Here is a 13,789-nt window from a genome sequence, read left to right on the forward strand (position 1 = left end):
CTTTCTAACATTTAAGCGAGTGACTAGACTAGACTTTAATAACGTATCCACATGCTTTTTATCTGGGGGGAAAGAATTGGCCTTTACAGGAGTTTCCATTGCTGGTGAGAGTGGGAGCAGTGGGAATGTCCTACATATTTCCTCCTAATGGCCTGAAATTGCTTGCAGATTTTTCCAGAGCTTTCTGGGGCTGGATTATATGCAGTTGTTGTTAATAATGCCCCAGGATAATGCTAGTTTAGTGGTTTATGAGTTATGAGCTGCGAGAGTGTGAATGTGTACTGATTTTATACAGGCCTGCAGCCTTGGCTGAGTTACAGGCCTCAGGCTTCTCCACCCTCAGCTGGGTTACAGGCCTCAGGCTCCCTTTGACAGGGTTGGCAGCCCTCAGCGACCCTCAGTTTGGGTCCACACGGTGAACGGAACGGTAAAAGCCCTCCAGGCAGCTTTGCCGGCAATTGGTGTCACCTTGCAACTGTTAACAAGCATCAGAGATAGAAAACGCACTGATCAATTTGCAGCCCTGCACAAAAACGAAAAGCATAAATCATAATAAATTACCGTAACGCGATTGGTCAACACATCCAGGGCCTTGCCTTAATTTTGGGCCTCAGATTCCGATGGTCCCGTGTTCCTCTTGAAATGATGTTTTCCCCCCTCTCGTGGGTTCTGACTGAATTCACGCATGTTGTCACAGCAGGTGGATTTCAGACTCCTCCCTGTGTAATTAGAAAATAGACACAGTTAAAGGCCGTTCAGTGCACCGAAATGCATCCCTCTGGCTCCTTGGCTCTTCCAGCCCAGTATCCAATCTCTCAAAATCGGTCGGGTTGAAAATATGAGACCGGTCTCACTGGGGGCCTGGAGCTTGGGATGTGATGGTACACCTGACTCAGGAATGGAAGCTTGCTCATTCTGCCCTTGTTAATGCTGACAGCGCTCTCAACAATAGAGGCTGGAAGACTTGCATTTCTGTAGAGCCTTTCGTGACCTCAGGACGTGGTCTCCAGCCAATGAAGGATTTTGAATTCTAGCCACTGTTGTAAGGTAAGAAGCAGAGCAGCCAATTTACACACAGCAAGCTCCATGTAAACTGAAAATCTGTTTTTTGTGATGTTGGTTGAGGGATAAATACTGGCCAGGACACTGGAGTTGGCGGGGGGGGGGGGTGGGGGGGGTGGGGAGAGAGGAGGGAGAGGTGGGGGAGAGGGAGGGAGTGGGGGGAGAGAGGGAGGGAGAGGGGGGAGGGGATGGGGGAGAGGGAAGAGGCGGGAAAGGGGAGGGGAGGGGGTGGGGGGGGTGCAGAGGGAGGGGAGGGAGGTGGGGAAGTGGGGGGTATTCACTTCAACCACCCCCTGTGCTAGCGAGTTCCACATTCTCCCCGCTCTCTGGGTAAAGAAGCTTGTTCTGAATTCCCGATGGGATTTCTTGGTGACTGTCTTCTATTGATAGTCCCTGGTTACGCTCTTTCCAACAACTGGAAACATTCTCTCTCTATCCACTCTATCAAAACCTTTAATAATTTTAAATAATTAGGTCGCCCCTTGACCTTTCCCTTTCAAGGGAAAATAACCTGTCCTCCCTCTCCTGATTATGTCCTGTCCCTGTGATGCGGGATGGAGCCTATTGCAGGCTGTGGGTAGGTTGGAATTCACTCCCTCGACAGAGTGTAGGTCTCCGGGAGTTTGGAGTTCAGTACCTTGCTGGTAGCATCCTAGTGGGAATGTTATTGCTCCTTTTTAATGGACCATTTTCATTTGCTTGGTGTATTCGAATGTGACGACTGTATCGATGCCACAGAGAGAGAGAAAAAGTCCCCTTAATCCATCTTTCCCAATAACAGGGCGTCCGCCCCTCTCCAGCTCAAAGGTTCACTCAGAGGGTGGTGAATCTTCAGAGTTCTCTGCCCCAGAGGGCGATGAGTGCTCGGTCACTGAGCACAGTCAAGGTGGAGGAGGATGATAGATATTTGGGCTGTGAGGGAATTAAGGAGCACGGGGATCGGGAGGAAGGTGAAGCTGATGTAGAAAATCAGGCGTAACCTTTGCGAATGGCAGAACAGGGTCGCGAGGCGAAACGTTCAAGCCCTGCTCCTGCCTCTTGTGTCCGAATGTTCGATAATGTCTCAGTGACACGGTTGCGAAGTAAATCTGAAGGCTTTGATGTATTTTGTATTGTCAGACCGATGTCATGCACCAAAGTGTGTTTGAGCTGATTCACACCGAAGACCAGCAGGAGTTCCGCCGAAACCTTCACTGGGCCTTGAGCCCGCCGACCATCACTGAGGCCGAGAAAGCTCTAGCAGGCGAGTGGAGCAGACGTTTCTCCTCGCGCTTTCATTCTTCTCTCTCTGGCGATTTTTCGGGAAAGGGTCAGGGCCCCACGTCGCTAGACAGGGTCAAGGCTAAACGGAGTAAAGTCGAAGACGGGAACCAAATGGGACCGATTAGAGAATGCTGCGCTTGGAGTCTTAAAGACTGTGTGACGGAGTTGTGGGGGAGGGGGGGTGCGGATTGAGATAGAACAGTGAGGAGGGGGAGGTGGATATTCTTTTTAAATTCATTCTCAGGACGTAAGCGTCACTGGCAAAGTCGGCATTTATTGCCCGTTCCTGATTGCCCCGTGATGCTGGCAATGGGCTTTCTCCTTGAGCTGAGTGGCTTGTTAGGTTACTTCAGAGGACATTTGAGACTCAACGTGAGTTGGTGTGGAATTGGTCTCCTGTTGACCAGATGGGGAAGGGCAGCAAGTTTCCCAATGCCAAAAAGGATTTGGAGAATCAGTGGGGGATATAACACAACCTGACAGTTTCATGGCCATCTTGGTCAATGCTAACTCTTTGTTCCCAGATTTTTTAGAAGCTAATTTCCAAACTCTCAAACGGCCGTGATGGGATCTGAACTCACTCTTTCTAGATTAGCAGCCCAGGTCTTTGAGTTATTGGTCGGGCAAGACAACCACTGCACTGCTGAGCTGAATGGACGAAAGACAGGTTAAATAAGAATCAGGGGAATGGTTGTAGGACTGAGGCGAGACGTTTTTTTTTATTCATTCATGGGATGTGGGCTTCGCTGGCTGGGCCAGCATTTATTGCCCATTCCTAGTTGCCCCTTGAGAAGGTGGTGGTGAGCTGCCTCCTTGAGCCACTGCAGTCCGTGTGGTGTAGGTACACCCACAGTGCTGTTAGGGAGGGAGTTCCAGGATTTTAACCCAGCGACAGTGAAGGAACGGTGATATATTTCCAAATCAGAATGGTGAGTGACTTGGAGGGAAACTTCCAGGTGGTGGTGTTCCCATCTATCTGCTGCCCTTGCTCTTCTAGATGGTAGAGGCCAAGGGTTTGGAAGGTGCTATCGAAGGAGCCTTGGTGAATTCCTGCAGTACACCTTGTAGATTAAGTACTGGGGAAGGGAGTGAGGTGAATAGCACCCGACAATCTTGTAAAACTTGGGTGTCTGTTGCATTACCCCAGACCATGATCAAGTTCCTGGTATTCCAGGAATTGGCATTAGTTAAAGAGACATTCCGAGTTTCCCCTCCAGGACAATAGGCTTCATCAGGGCTCATAATTAATATGAAATGTTTGTAAATCTAGAAAACCTTCTGCATCTTCTACCTCGTCAATGTGCTGGGAGGGAACGGGATGTTTGGGAAAGTACCGTTCACGTCAAGTACTCACCCTTTAAAATGATTCTGTGTCATTGTTTAATTCTTCTGAAGGGCTGTGTGTTAAAGGAAGTCCATGTACCCGTGTGCATATTCAAATCATGTACCCGTCTGCATATTCAAATCCATGTACCCATGTGCATATTCAAATCCATGTACCCATGTGCATATTCAAATCATGTACCCGTGTGCATATTCAAATCCATGTACCCATGTGCATATTCAAATCCATGCACCCATGTGCATATTCAAATCATGTACCCATGTGCATATTCAAATCCATGTACCCGTGTGCATATTCAAATCATGTACCCATGTGCATATTCAAATCCATGTACCCGTGTGCATATTCAAATCCATGTACTTGTGTGCATATTCAAATCCATGTGCCCGTGTGCATATTCAAATCCATGTGCCCGTGTGCATATTCAAATCCATGTACCCGTGTGCATATTCAAATCCATGTGCCCGTGTGCATATTCAAATCCATGTGCCCGTGTGCATATTCAAATCCATGTACACGTGTGCATATTCAAATCCATGTACCCGTGTGCATACTCACATCATGTACCCGTGTGCATATTTAAATCCATGTACCCGTGTGCATATTCAAATCATGTACCTGTGTGCATATTCAAATCATGTACCCGTGTGCATATTCAAATCATGTACCTGTGTGTATATTCAAATCATGTGCCCGTGTGCATATTCAAATCATGTATGTCTGTCACATCTCAATGTGCCACAACTGAACGTGCAAAGTCGATGTCACATTTGTGCATCTTTGGATTAAATATCATTGATGGGCAATCAAGGGTGTTGATAACAGGAGAGAGAAGTGGCCATTTCCTGCCAGAATTTTTAAAAATTCATTCACGGGGATGTGGGCTTCGCTGGCTGGGCCAGCATTTATTGCCCATCCCTAATTGCCCCTTGAGAAGGTGGTGGTGAGCTGCCTTCTTGAACCACTGCAGTCCCTGTGGTGTAGGTACACCCACAGTGCTGTTAGGGAGGGAGTTCCAGGATTTTGACCCAGTGACAGTGAAGGAACAGAGATATGTTACCAAGTCAGGATGGTGAGTGACTTGGAGGGGAACTTCCAGGTGGTGATGGTGTTCCCATCTATCTGCTGCCCTTGTCCTTCTAGATGGTAGAGGTCATGTGTTTGGAAGATGCTGTCGTAGGAGCCTTGGTAAATTCCTGCAGTGCATCTTGTAGATGGTACACACTGCTGCTACTGTGCATTGGTGGTGGAGGGAGTGAATGTTTGTGGATTTGATGCCAATCAAGCGGGGCTGCTTTGTCTTAGATGGTGTTGAGCTTCTTGAGTGTTGTGGGAGCTGCACTCATCCAGGGCAAGTGGGGAGTATTCCATCACACTCCTGACTTGTGCCTTGTAGATGGTGGACAGGCTTTGGGGAGTCAGGATTTGAGTTACTCATCGCATGATTCCCAGCCTCTGACCTGCCCTTGTAGCCACAGTATTGTTGATATTGTTGATGTTGATAGTGGGGGATTCAGTGACGGTAATGCCATTGAACATTAAGAGGTGATGGTTGGATTCTCTCTTGTTGGAGATGGTCATTGCATGAGTATTACTTGCCACTTGTCAGCCCAAGCCTGGACATTGTCCAGGTCTTGCTGCATTTGGACAAGGACTGCTTCAGTATGTGAAGAGTCGCGAATGGTGCTGAACATTGTGCAACCGTCAGCGAACATCCCCACTTCTGACCTTATGATGGAAGGAAGGTCATTGATGAAGCAGCTGAAGATGGTTGGGCCGAGGACACTACCCTGAGGAACTCCTGCAGTGATGTCTTGGGGCTGAGATGACTGACCTCCAACAACCACAACCATCTTCCTTTGTGCTAGGTATGATGCCAACCAGTGGAGATTTTGATTTTGATCATTAGGCCTCTTCCCAAAGGTTGAGCTGGAGGTTTACAAATAAACTTACTTAAGTATAAGGAAGGTAGCCTGCATCTGCCCTCATGATGTGCCTAATTAGAGCACTTACTCAATAGAATAGTTGAGTGGGGTGCATGGTACACTCATTAGAATGGGCTGGATCTTCCCCTCAGCTTTGAGAACTGTTAAGTTGTGCCATTTCGTATCTGTGTGCCCGTGAGATGGGTGGGCAAGGTTCAGGTCTGCCGCCTTCCTGGACTAGGCCCCAGGCAGTGGTGGAGGAAGACGGGTGCTAGTTAGAAGGCCCACCTCAGTCCTCTAGGACATCGGCTCAGTGGCCCACATCGTTGTTAGGCGCTGTAGCTCTCACTCCTTAGCCTCGTTGAATGACAGCTTTATGAGATTTAGGTTTATCTTTCTCTGATGCGGCTTTTCAATGCCTGTTTGTTTATTTGGACAAGATTAAGAGGTGCTAAGAGGATCAAAGCTTTATTCATGGACATTATGAAAGGCTGTGGTTGGTTGACGCTTTAATGAGGTTGTAAGAACAGCAGTGCTCTGCAGAGGGAGACTTTCAAAACCTGTTTGTTTATTTTGCCAGTTTCATGAGCATTTTGAAGACTTGCCAATGTGGCTTATTGGTTCTGTACATAGTGGATACCAGAAGAGTGGGTATGAAAGCTGTATGGGGCCATGGAGGAGGCATGAGGATAGAAGGGGGCATTTAACAAGACCTTTCAAACTTACCTGTCAAATGGTTCCTGACTCCCTGGCAGCTCTCCCCAAGGTTCACAAACTGACTCACCTGCCAGGCTTCCCACAGACTCCCAATCCTCTCCTGCCGTGATGGAAATAGCACAGGGGGGTGCAATTCAGATTCCCCCTGGACCTTTGAGTGGCGTCCCCGCTGTCACGGGGTATGCGTTGCAGGATCATGACCTGGCACCTTTTCCGACCGGGAGCAGATGGTGTAGCGTTGAGAACGGAGGGGTAAGTTTGAAATCCTGGCCTTGCCATGCCTCACTTTATCCATTCCTAACTCAATTCCGGCAGGTGGGGTGGGGGTGGGAGTGGGAGTGGGGGGGGGGGGTGGTGGGGGGGGGCAAAAATCCAGCCCAACATGTTGACTACTACTTGGGTACAGTGTAAGCGACAACATAATCTTCTACCTAGTACTGCTGGCTGAGGTCACAGCACAGCTCAAGTCATTAAATTGATTCATGTCCAGTTCCAGAATGATCCAATACTTGTTCAAGGTTTCTTTTCCTGTAATCAGATCACGAGGCCCGCCTAGGTTTAAAACGAATATTCCGATTCCTTCCTTAAAGGAGCTGGCTCCTGCTGGAGCACCAGCCGTCCTTCAGTGCCTTATCTGCAGCGGTCACTCCCCAGCTCAGAGAGACGAGGACTGAGGTTTTCCTGTCATTGGGCTCTTCCACTGTGGGACATATCACACCGACATCCAGTCCTGACTTCATCTGATGCCCAAACCAGCTCTTTCCAGCAGTGTGAACGCTGAAGGGTTTCAGGAGCAGCAACTGTGCCTGATTACAGTGCAACCCCCCTCTACCCACTTCCCACAACACCCTCCACCTCCCGCCTTAACAAACCCGCAGCCCGGGAGCACTGAGTCCAACTGGAATGCCTTTGTTGAGATCGGGTAGCCCGGCCAGTACAGGGGATCGAGCCTGAAACCTTCCTGTCCTGTGATGTCTCCATGTGGCACTGAACAGTACCCAGTGTGCCACCAAGCAAACCTGGGGTTCGCAAAGCCTCGGTGATCAACATTCTGCCCAGCGGTGTCAGTATGGCTGAAAACATGTGGGGGAACTTCGCTGGGCAGGCCCGGGCATACCCTGAGGTGTTTTTCTGGAAAAGTCCGCTGCACTGAGATGCTTGAGAGCGGACTGGAGAGATGGGACATTGCCTGACCGATTGGTCCCCTTTGCAGTAGCATGGTGGCTTTCACTCGTTCTTAATGTGCCAGGGCAGCCTCCATTTCCAAAACTTGGAGGCGCTTTTTCTGCATCGTTATTCCAGCAGTTTTACCAAATCTTTAAATTATGCTTCTTCTTCCAATGCCTTTTTCAGGTGACAATGTTACCTCGACAGCTGTAATCCCCTACAGCCCTGAACAGTTACCACCAGAGAACACGTCATTTCTCGAGAGGAATTTTGTCTGCCGGTTTCGCTGTTTGTTGGATAATTCTTCCGGTTTCTTGGTAAGTTATGTATGTTATGTGTGTTGTATGTTTCATGTGTGTTATGCATGTTATGCTTGTTATGTGTGTCATGTGTGTTATGTATTTCATGTGTGTTATGTATGTCATGTGTGTTATGTATGTCATGTGTTATGCATGTTATGCACGTTATGTATGTTATGTGTATTATGCATGTTATATGTTATAAATGTGTGTTATATATGTTGTGTATGTATGTTATGTGTGTTATGCATGTTATGTATGTTATGTGTTATATATGTTATGTGTGTTATGTATGTTTTGTGTGTTACATGTATTATATGTGTTATGTGTGTTATGCGTGTTATGTGTTTCCAACCACTGATGTGCTAGTGAATGGTTTAACATTTTTACGTTCTTGCTTGCTGGAAAGATTTTGCAATCAGCCAATCAATTTGCCAACTAATCAGCACCCTTTTCCCCTGTAGTATAAATTGTTGTGATTGTTTGAAATTGGGCATTCTTGTGTTTGTCCTGATGAGTGCAAAATGAAAAGATTCCGCGACATGACTCTCTTTTCAGCAATATTCAAGTTCTGTACCTCCAAGAGACTATTTGTGCATAATTTATAAAATATCCAAAACGCCACACTCCCAATACTGTGTTGCACTGAGGACAGCTCTCTGTTAGTGGGACTTAACCGTTGCTTTTCCTGGTTTGTGCACTGTGATGATTTTTTTTGCATTGGGAGCTGAAGTCATGTAGGACATCGACATCACCATGTCTGACCCAATCCTGATATCAATATCACATTTGCCCTCTGTACTGCTGATTAAATGCTGTTTGCTCCAAATGCTGTGATATCGTGTGACTGCAAAATGGACTCAATTGTGCAGACTTGTGCTGAGAAACTTGCACAGTGCTGCAGAAATTGCCTCATGTCACACTGTCACACTAAGCTGGCAATGGTACAATATGAAAGTGGTGAATGTTTCATTAGATTGGTCTCTGAAATGAGAGGGCTGTCCTATGAGGGGAGAGTGAGTAGGTCATATTTGCTGGAGTTTAGAAGAGTGAGAGGTCATCCAATTGAAATATAAAATCAGAGTGGATGATGAGAGGCTGTTTCCCCTTGCTGGGTAATCCAGAACACAAGGTACTGCCCTCTTCACTCGATTTGAGACTCTCAGTAGAGTGCATATCCTCACCATGCTGTGTTAACTCAACCTTATGACAGTGACACAACTCTTCCCGAAGGCTTTCCCCTGGTTGATGCTCCGTGACTGCAGAGCTGAAAAGAGAAATATTCTTATTAAAAGCTTCCATCTCACCGAGGAGGCATCGGGCCAATCCACATCCAACAACCTGCTCTGAAAATTCTGCTCACGTTTTGACAGCTGTGGCAAGTTACACCATAGCAGCTGAGACAATCCACAACATTCTAAAGCAATCAAAAACATTCTAAACCAAACAAAACACAACATTCTAAAAGAAAAAGTCAATCCATCCCATCTCCCAATGTTATCAAATACTTCAAAAAAAATTCTAGGATCCAAATCTGGATCTGCATCTTCATCAAATACTAGTCATTTCTTCCTTGGGCCATACCCTATTGGCGTACTAAGTTTCGTTGAAATCTGTCCGTTAACCTTTGAGATATATCGTTTACAAACAGAGAAGCAGTGAAAATATTGCTTCCTCCCGCTTTCAGTGGCAGAGGTAATAAGGGGGTCAGTCATTTAGGATTGAGATGAGGAGAAACTTCCATTTAGAGGGTTGTGAATCTTTGGAATTCTCCACCCCAGAGAGCTGTGGATACTCAGTCACTGAGCGTATTCAGGGCAGAGGTCGATAAGTTTTTGAGCACTAAGGGAGTTAAGAGACATGGGGATAGTGCGGGAAAGTGGAGTTGAGGTCGATGGTCAGCTACGATCTTGTCGAATGGCAGAGCAGGCTCGAGGGGTAGCTTGGCTGACTCCTGCTCCTATTCCTTCCATTCTAATGTTCCAGCTGAGAGTTGCAGTGAAGGTTCTGCAGTTGCTGTGGTACTGTAGTTAATTTTTGTTGACCTCTGCTGATGGATTTGCAGTGACATCTCCCCAGCCTAAACAAATTTGGACTCTCTGTGATGCTACTCAGGTCACATAACACAGTGTTTATTCCCGGGGTGACATAGAGCAGATGAGCCAAAGAGATCATTGTCCCTGGAGGTTATAGCATGAGACTGAAACTCCAAAAACCCCAAGTCTGTTGGGCATCATTGAGAAAAGTGGGCTTTAACCTAGACAGTTATAATATTAGATGCCGACGAGACAGACAGATGGTATTGGAGTAGTATGTACCTGGGGCTGATTTGGTGAGTCTTTTTTACAGAGTTACCCACTGTAAATGGCTGTTAATAGCACTATTAGTAAAGTATGGTTCAGTTTTGAGAATGTCTGTAACAATCTAGATGTGTTATTTCCATCTGTCAAAATACATAAAAGAGGGACAGCCCAGATTTTGCAGGGGTTTATTTGACTGTGAGCTGCCAGCCTTCACCACCATTAACCCCCGAAACCAACCATGGCTTCAGGATTTAGTGCATGGACAGGTTAAGGAAACTCCGGGGTTGTGATTTGTCACACACTACTCTCCCACAGGCTGTGCTGTGGATCCTTCCCCCAGAGCTGGCAACCAGTGAAATCTGTGGATGTGGTGAGAACTTCGACCTCTGCACTTCCACGTTGCTAATAGAAACCCTGTAAAAAAAAAATTGCAGCTTGTTCAATCAGGTGTATCTCGGTTTTTAATGACTTACTTGAACAACAGAGCTGGCCCTGAAAAGATAATATATTTGCAGAGAGTTGTTAAATATCTCCACGATGAATAATCAATACAGTTTTTAAATACATTTTTAAAAATTTATGTAATTTTCTTCGATATATAATTTTAATGACATTTCAGCTTGTCCCATTCTTCATTTTGCTCGGTGTAAAATTTTAATAAGGTGGCCTGATTTTGACGCTTTTCATTTCCTGGCAATTGTCAGAGGCTGGACCAAACCGTTCACAACCTCGGTTTCGTACTTGACCCTGAGATGAGTTTCCGGCCACACCTCCTGCGCCATCACCAAGACCACCTACTACCACCTCCGTAACCTCACCTGACTCCGCCCCGCTTCAGCTCCCCTGCTGCTGAGTCCCCTCAGTCGCGCTTGTTTCCTTGAGCTCCTCACTTCCAAAGAACCTGCTCCACAAGGGCTTGGTGAGCAAGGTCGTGTTGCCTCGGACTGATGCATAAAACAAAAAAAGCCTGTCTCACAATTCAGTGCTGCTAACAGAAGTAAAGGGGCCAATTACTTCTGCACGTGAAAATTTTGGGTGGCATTAGGTAAGGATAAAAAGCAGTTTCAGGTCCATTTGTTACACCAATAAAAAAGTTGCTTTGAAAAAGTTCAAGGGATATCTTTGCAATTCTCCAAAGTTGCTTTTACCCTTTTTTTTAAAAAAAAAGTCTTTGTGCTTTTCAATAGTTTTGATACAAATTACAGTCAAAATAAATCCACACCATATGTCTTTAATTGAATAAGTATAAAGCTAAACATTGGCACAAAAGTGTTCCTTAAATCTCCCATTTTCTTGGGCTCAATCCTGAATTGAAATAAACAGATTTTATACAACCACACTCGCACTCACATTAACTTCCGGTTCTGTAAGTAATCACAGGCAATCACTTGAAGCCATATTCACTCTTATCCACCTTAATATGTTGAATTTGTTATTACAGGTTGATTAAGTGTCAAAACTCAATGTGATATTCCAAGCCACAAGCTCGAGATGGTCCACATAATTTACAGAGACCCCTTTTCTAAAGCGAGCACCAAATGCCAAGCAGTTTTTGTAATTTGGTTGTGGTCCTGACAGAATATACCCAGGATACGTCCTTGCTGGACAGAATCACCATCATCTCTCTCAGGTGATAGTCCTCTCTAAGGCAGATCTTCCCAAAGCCTTGGCACTAACCCAACAGGGGTGGCTTCATTGGCTCAGGCACATCTGTGGGATGGAAGATGGTCACGCACCCAAAGATTTTCAGGGTGATGAGGTAGCCGGAGCCAGACGACCAATCAGACGCCCAGAGCTCTGCTTCAAGGGTGCTTGAGAGCCTGACATGAAGGCCATGAGCATCAATTGTCGCGCCTGAGAGTCACTAGCTGAGGACAAAGGAAAATGGCGACACTTCCTGTGGGCTGGCGTGCACCACCACCAATGACCAGCGGCTACAGCCGCTTGGCAAGAGGCTTCAACGCCAAAAACAACCAACCCACGAGCGCACGCGGTCGCTTCATGTGCGGCTGCTCGTGGAAGAACCTGCCCCATGAGGATTGGCCTTCACGGCCATCAGCAAATGAAGACACCCCATCCAAAGTGGACTGCTCGCTGCAACGCCCATCATCCCTCATAGATGGAAGGATGCAAACAACAACGTTCACAACGTGATCATTCATTAGACACTCAGAAATTTCAGGGTTCAGACTCCAACGCAGTAGGGCTCAGCATTGCAAAAAGAATTTATTTGCACACCTATACAGAGAAATGAATGGGGGAGATGGTGGCACAGAGGTAATGTCACTGGACTAGTAATCTAGGCACCCAGGTAAATTCTCTGGGGACATGGGTTCAAATCCCACCATAGCAGCTGGTGGAATTTAAATTCGATAATTAAAAAACTTGGAATTTAAAGTTAATCTCAGTAATGGTGACCATGAAGTTGGCACTGATCTTCGCAAAAACCCATCTTGCTCACTAATGTCCTTCAGGGAAGGAAACCTGCCATCCTCACTCCATCTTTAAATGTCCACTATTTCCCTTCTTTTCATTTTAATCTCAATTATTAATTTTTCTCTCAACTTTCTCTCAACAGGCTCTCAACTTCCAGGGGCGGCTGAAGTTCTTACACGGGCAGAATAAGAAAGCAGAGGATGGCGCCCCCATCCCCCCTCAGCTGGCCCTGTTCGCCGTGGCAACCCCTCTCCAGCCTCCGTCCATCCTGGAGATCCGGACCAAGAACATGATCTTCAGGACTAAGCACAAACTAGACTTCACGCCGCTCGCGTGCGACGCCAAGTAAGGAGCTGGGACAAAATTTCAAAGAGCCTCTTGCGACCTTTAAACTCGGGGAGCGGGAGTTGTATCATCAACAGTAGTTCAGAGAGTGGATACCACTGACAAAATGTTTCGGAGTTTCCCTGATGCCCCCCCCAACTTGCTGATAATTCCATGATATCTAAGACGCAACTCTTATTCTTAACACACCTTCAGGATGTGGAGGCAGCTGGTATTTATTGCCCACCAGTAGTTGCCCCTGATACGGGTGGTGGGTAAACTGATGCGTTTACTAGACCACCTCAGGGTGTAGTTAAGGGTAAACTAGGTCGGAGTGGGTCTGGAGTTGCGCACGGGCCCAGAACCCAGGTGGGCTTTCGTCAGCCAACGTCATTGTCACATGAACGGACCCCGGCGCATTCTGAATTAAGAAAATGGAATCAGAAATCCAAGGGCCCAATCCATCGCCGTGGAGATATGCCAGTGACCCGGACTCCTGACCCATGTGGATTATTGGGATCGGGGGTGAGATTGTGTCATTAAATTAAATATGCTGGTCACCAGCACAAGTACTGACGCTCTGATAGATGTTGGTATCCCAGTGGCTCCAATTTATTTCTAACCCAATTTAATGTCCGTCTGCTTTAAGTGACACTTGCAATGAAAAGCGATGTGACTCTCCAGGAGCTGAGTTACTGACTGGAATCAAATTGAGGGGTTTAATGGGAGTAGTTAACTTTGTGAATGAAACTTGGCTGTTTCTAGCAGTTATATAAACTCCAGGAAACAATTCCAGCTTCCAATCACGCACTTTCATCTGTTAATAGTGGGTCAACTTTACTTAGAAGTTTAGTTGAGTTTTTGAGTGAAGATATGATTTTCGGATAATAGTATTTGAGCATTGTTGAAAGAGAGACCTGCTGTCAAAACCTTTTGACAAAAGCCCTT

The 13,789-nt window shown here is 46.4% G+C and overlaps 1 protein-coding gene across 1 annotated transcript in view; it reads left to right on the forward strand.

Moving 5' to 3' along the window:
• ahr1b (aryl hydrocarbon receptor 1b) overlaps window positions 1-13,789 on the forward strand; it is a 251,541-nt gene that overhangs the window by 210,366 nt on the left and 27,386 nt on the right. Inside the window, exons 5-7 of the mRNA XM_041200813.1 lie at window positions 2,182-2,305; window positions 7,666-7,796; window positions 12,660-12,862. Of these exons, the coding sequence (XP_041056747.1) occupies window positions 2,182-2,305; window positions 7,666-7,796; window positions 12,660-12,862 (458 nt within the window). The remainder of the gene's footprint in view (window positions 1-2,181; window positions 2,306-7,665; window positions 7,797-12,659; window positions 12,863-13,789) is intronic.

This window comes from Carcharodon carcharias, chromosome 12 (assembly GCF_017639515.1).
Source record: "Carcharodon carcharias isolate sCarCar2 chromosome 12, sCarCar2.pri, whole genome shotgun sequence".
Classification (NCBI taxonomy): domain Eukaryota; kingdom Metazoa; phylum Chordata; class Chondrichthyes; order Lamniformes; family Lamnidae; genus Carcharodon; species Carcharodon carcharias.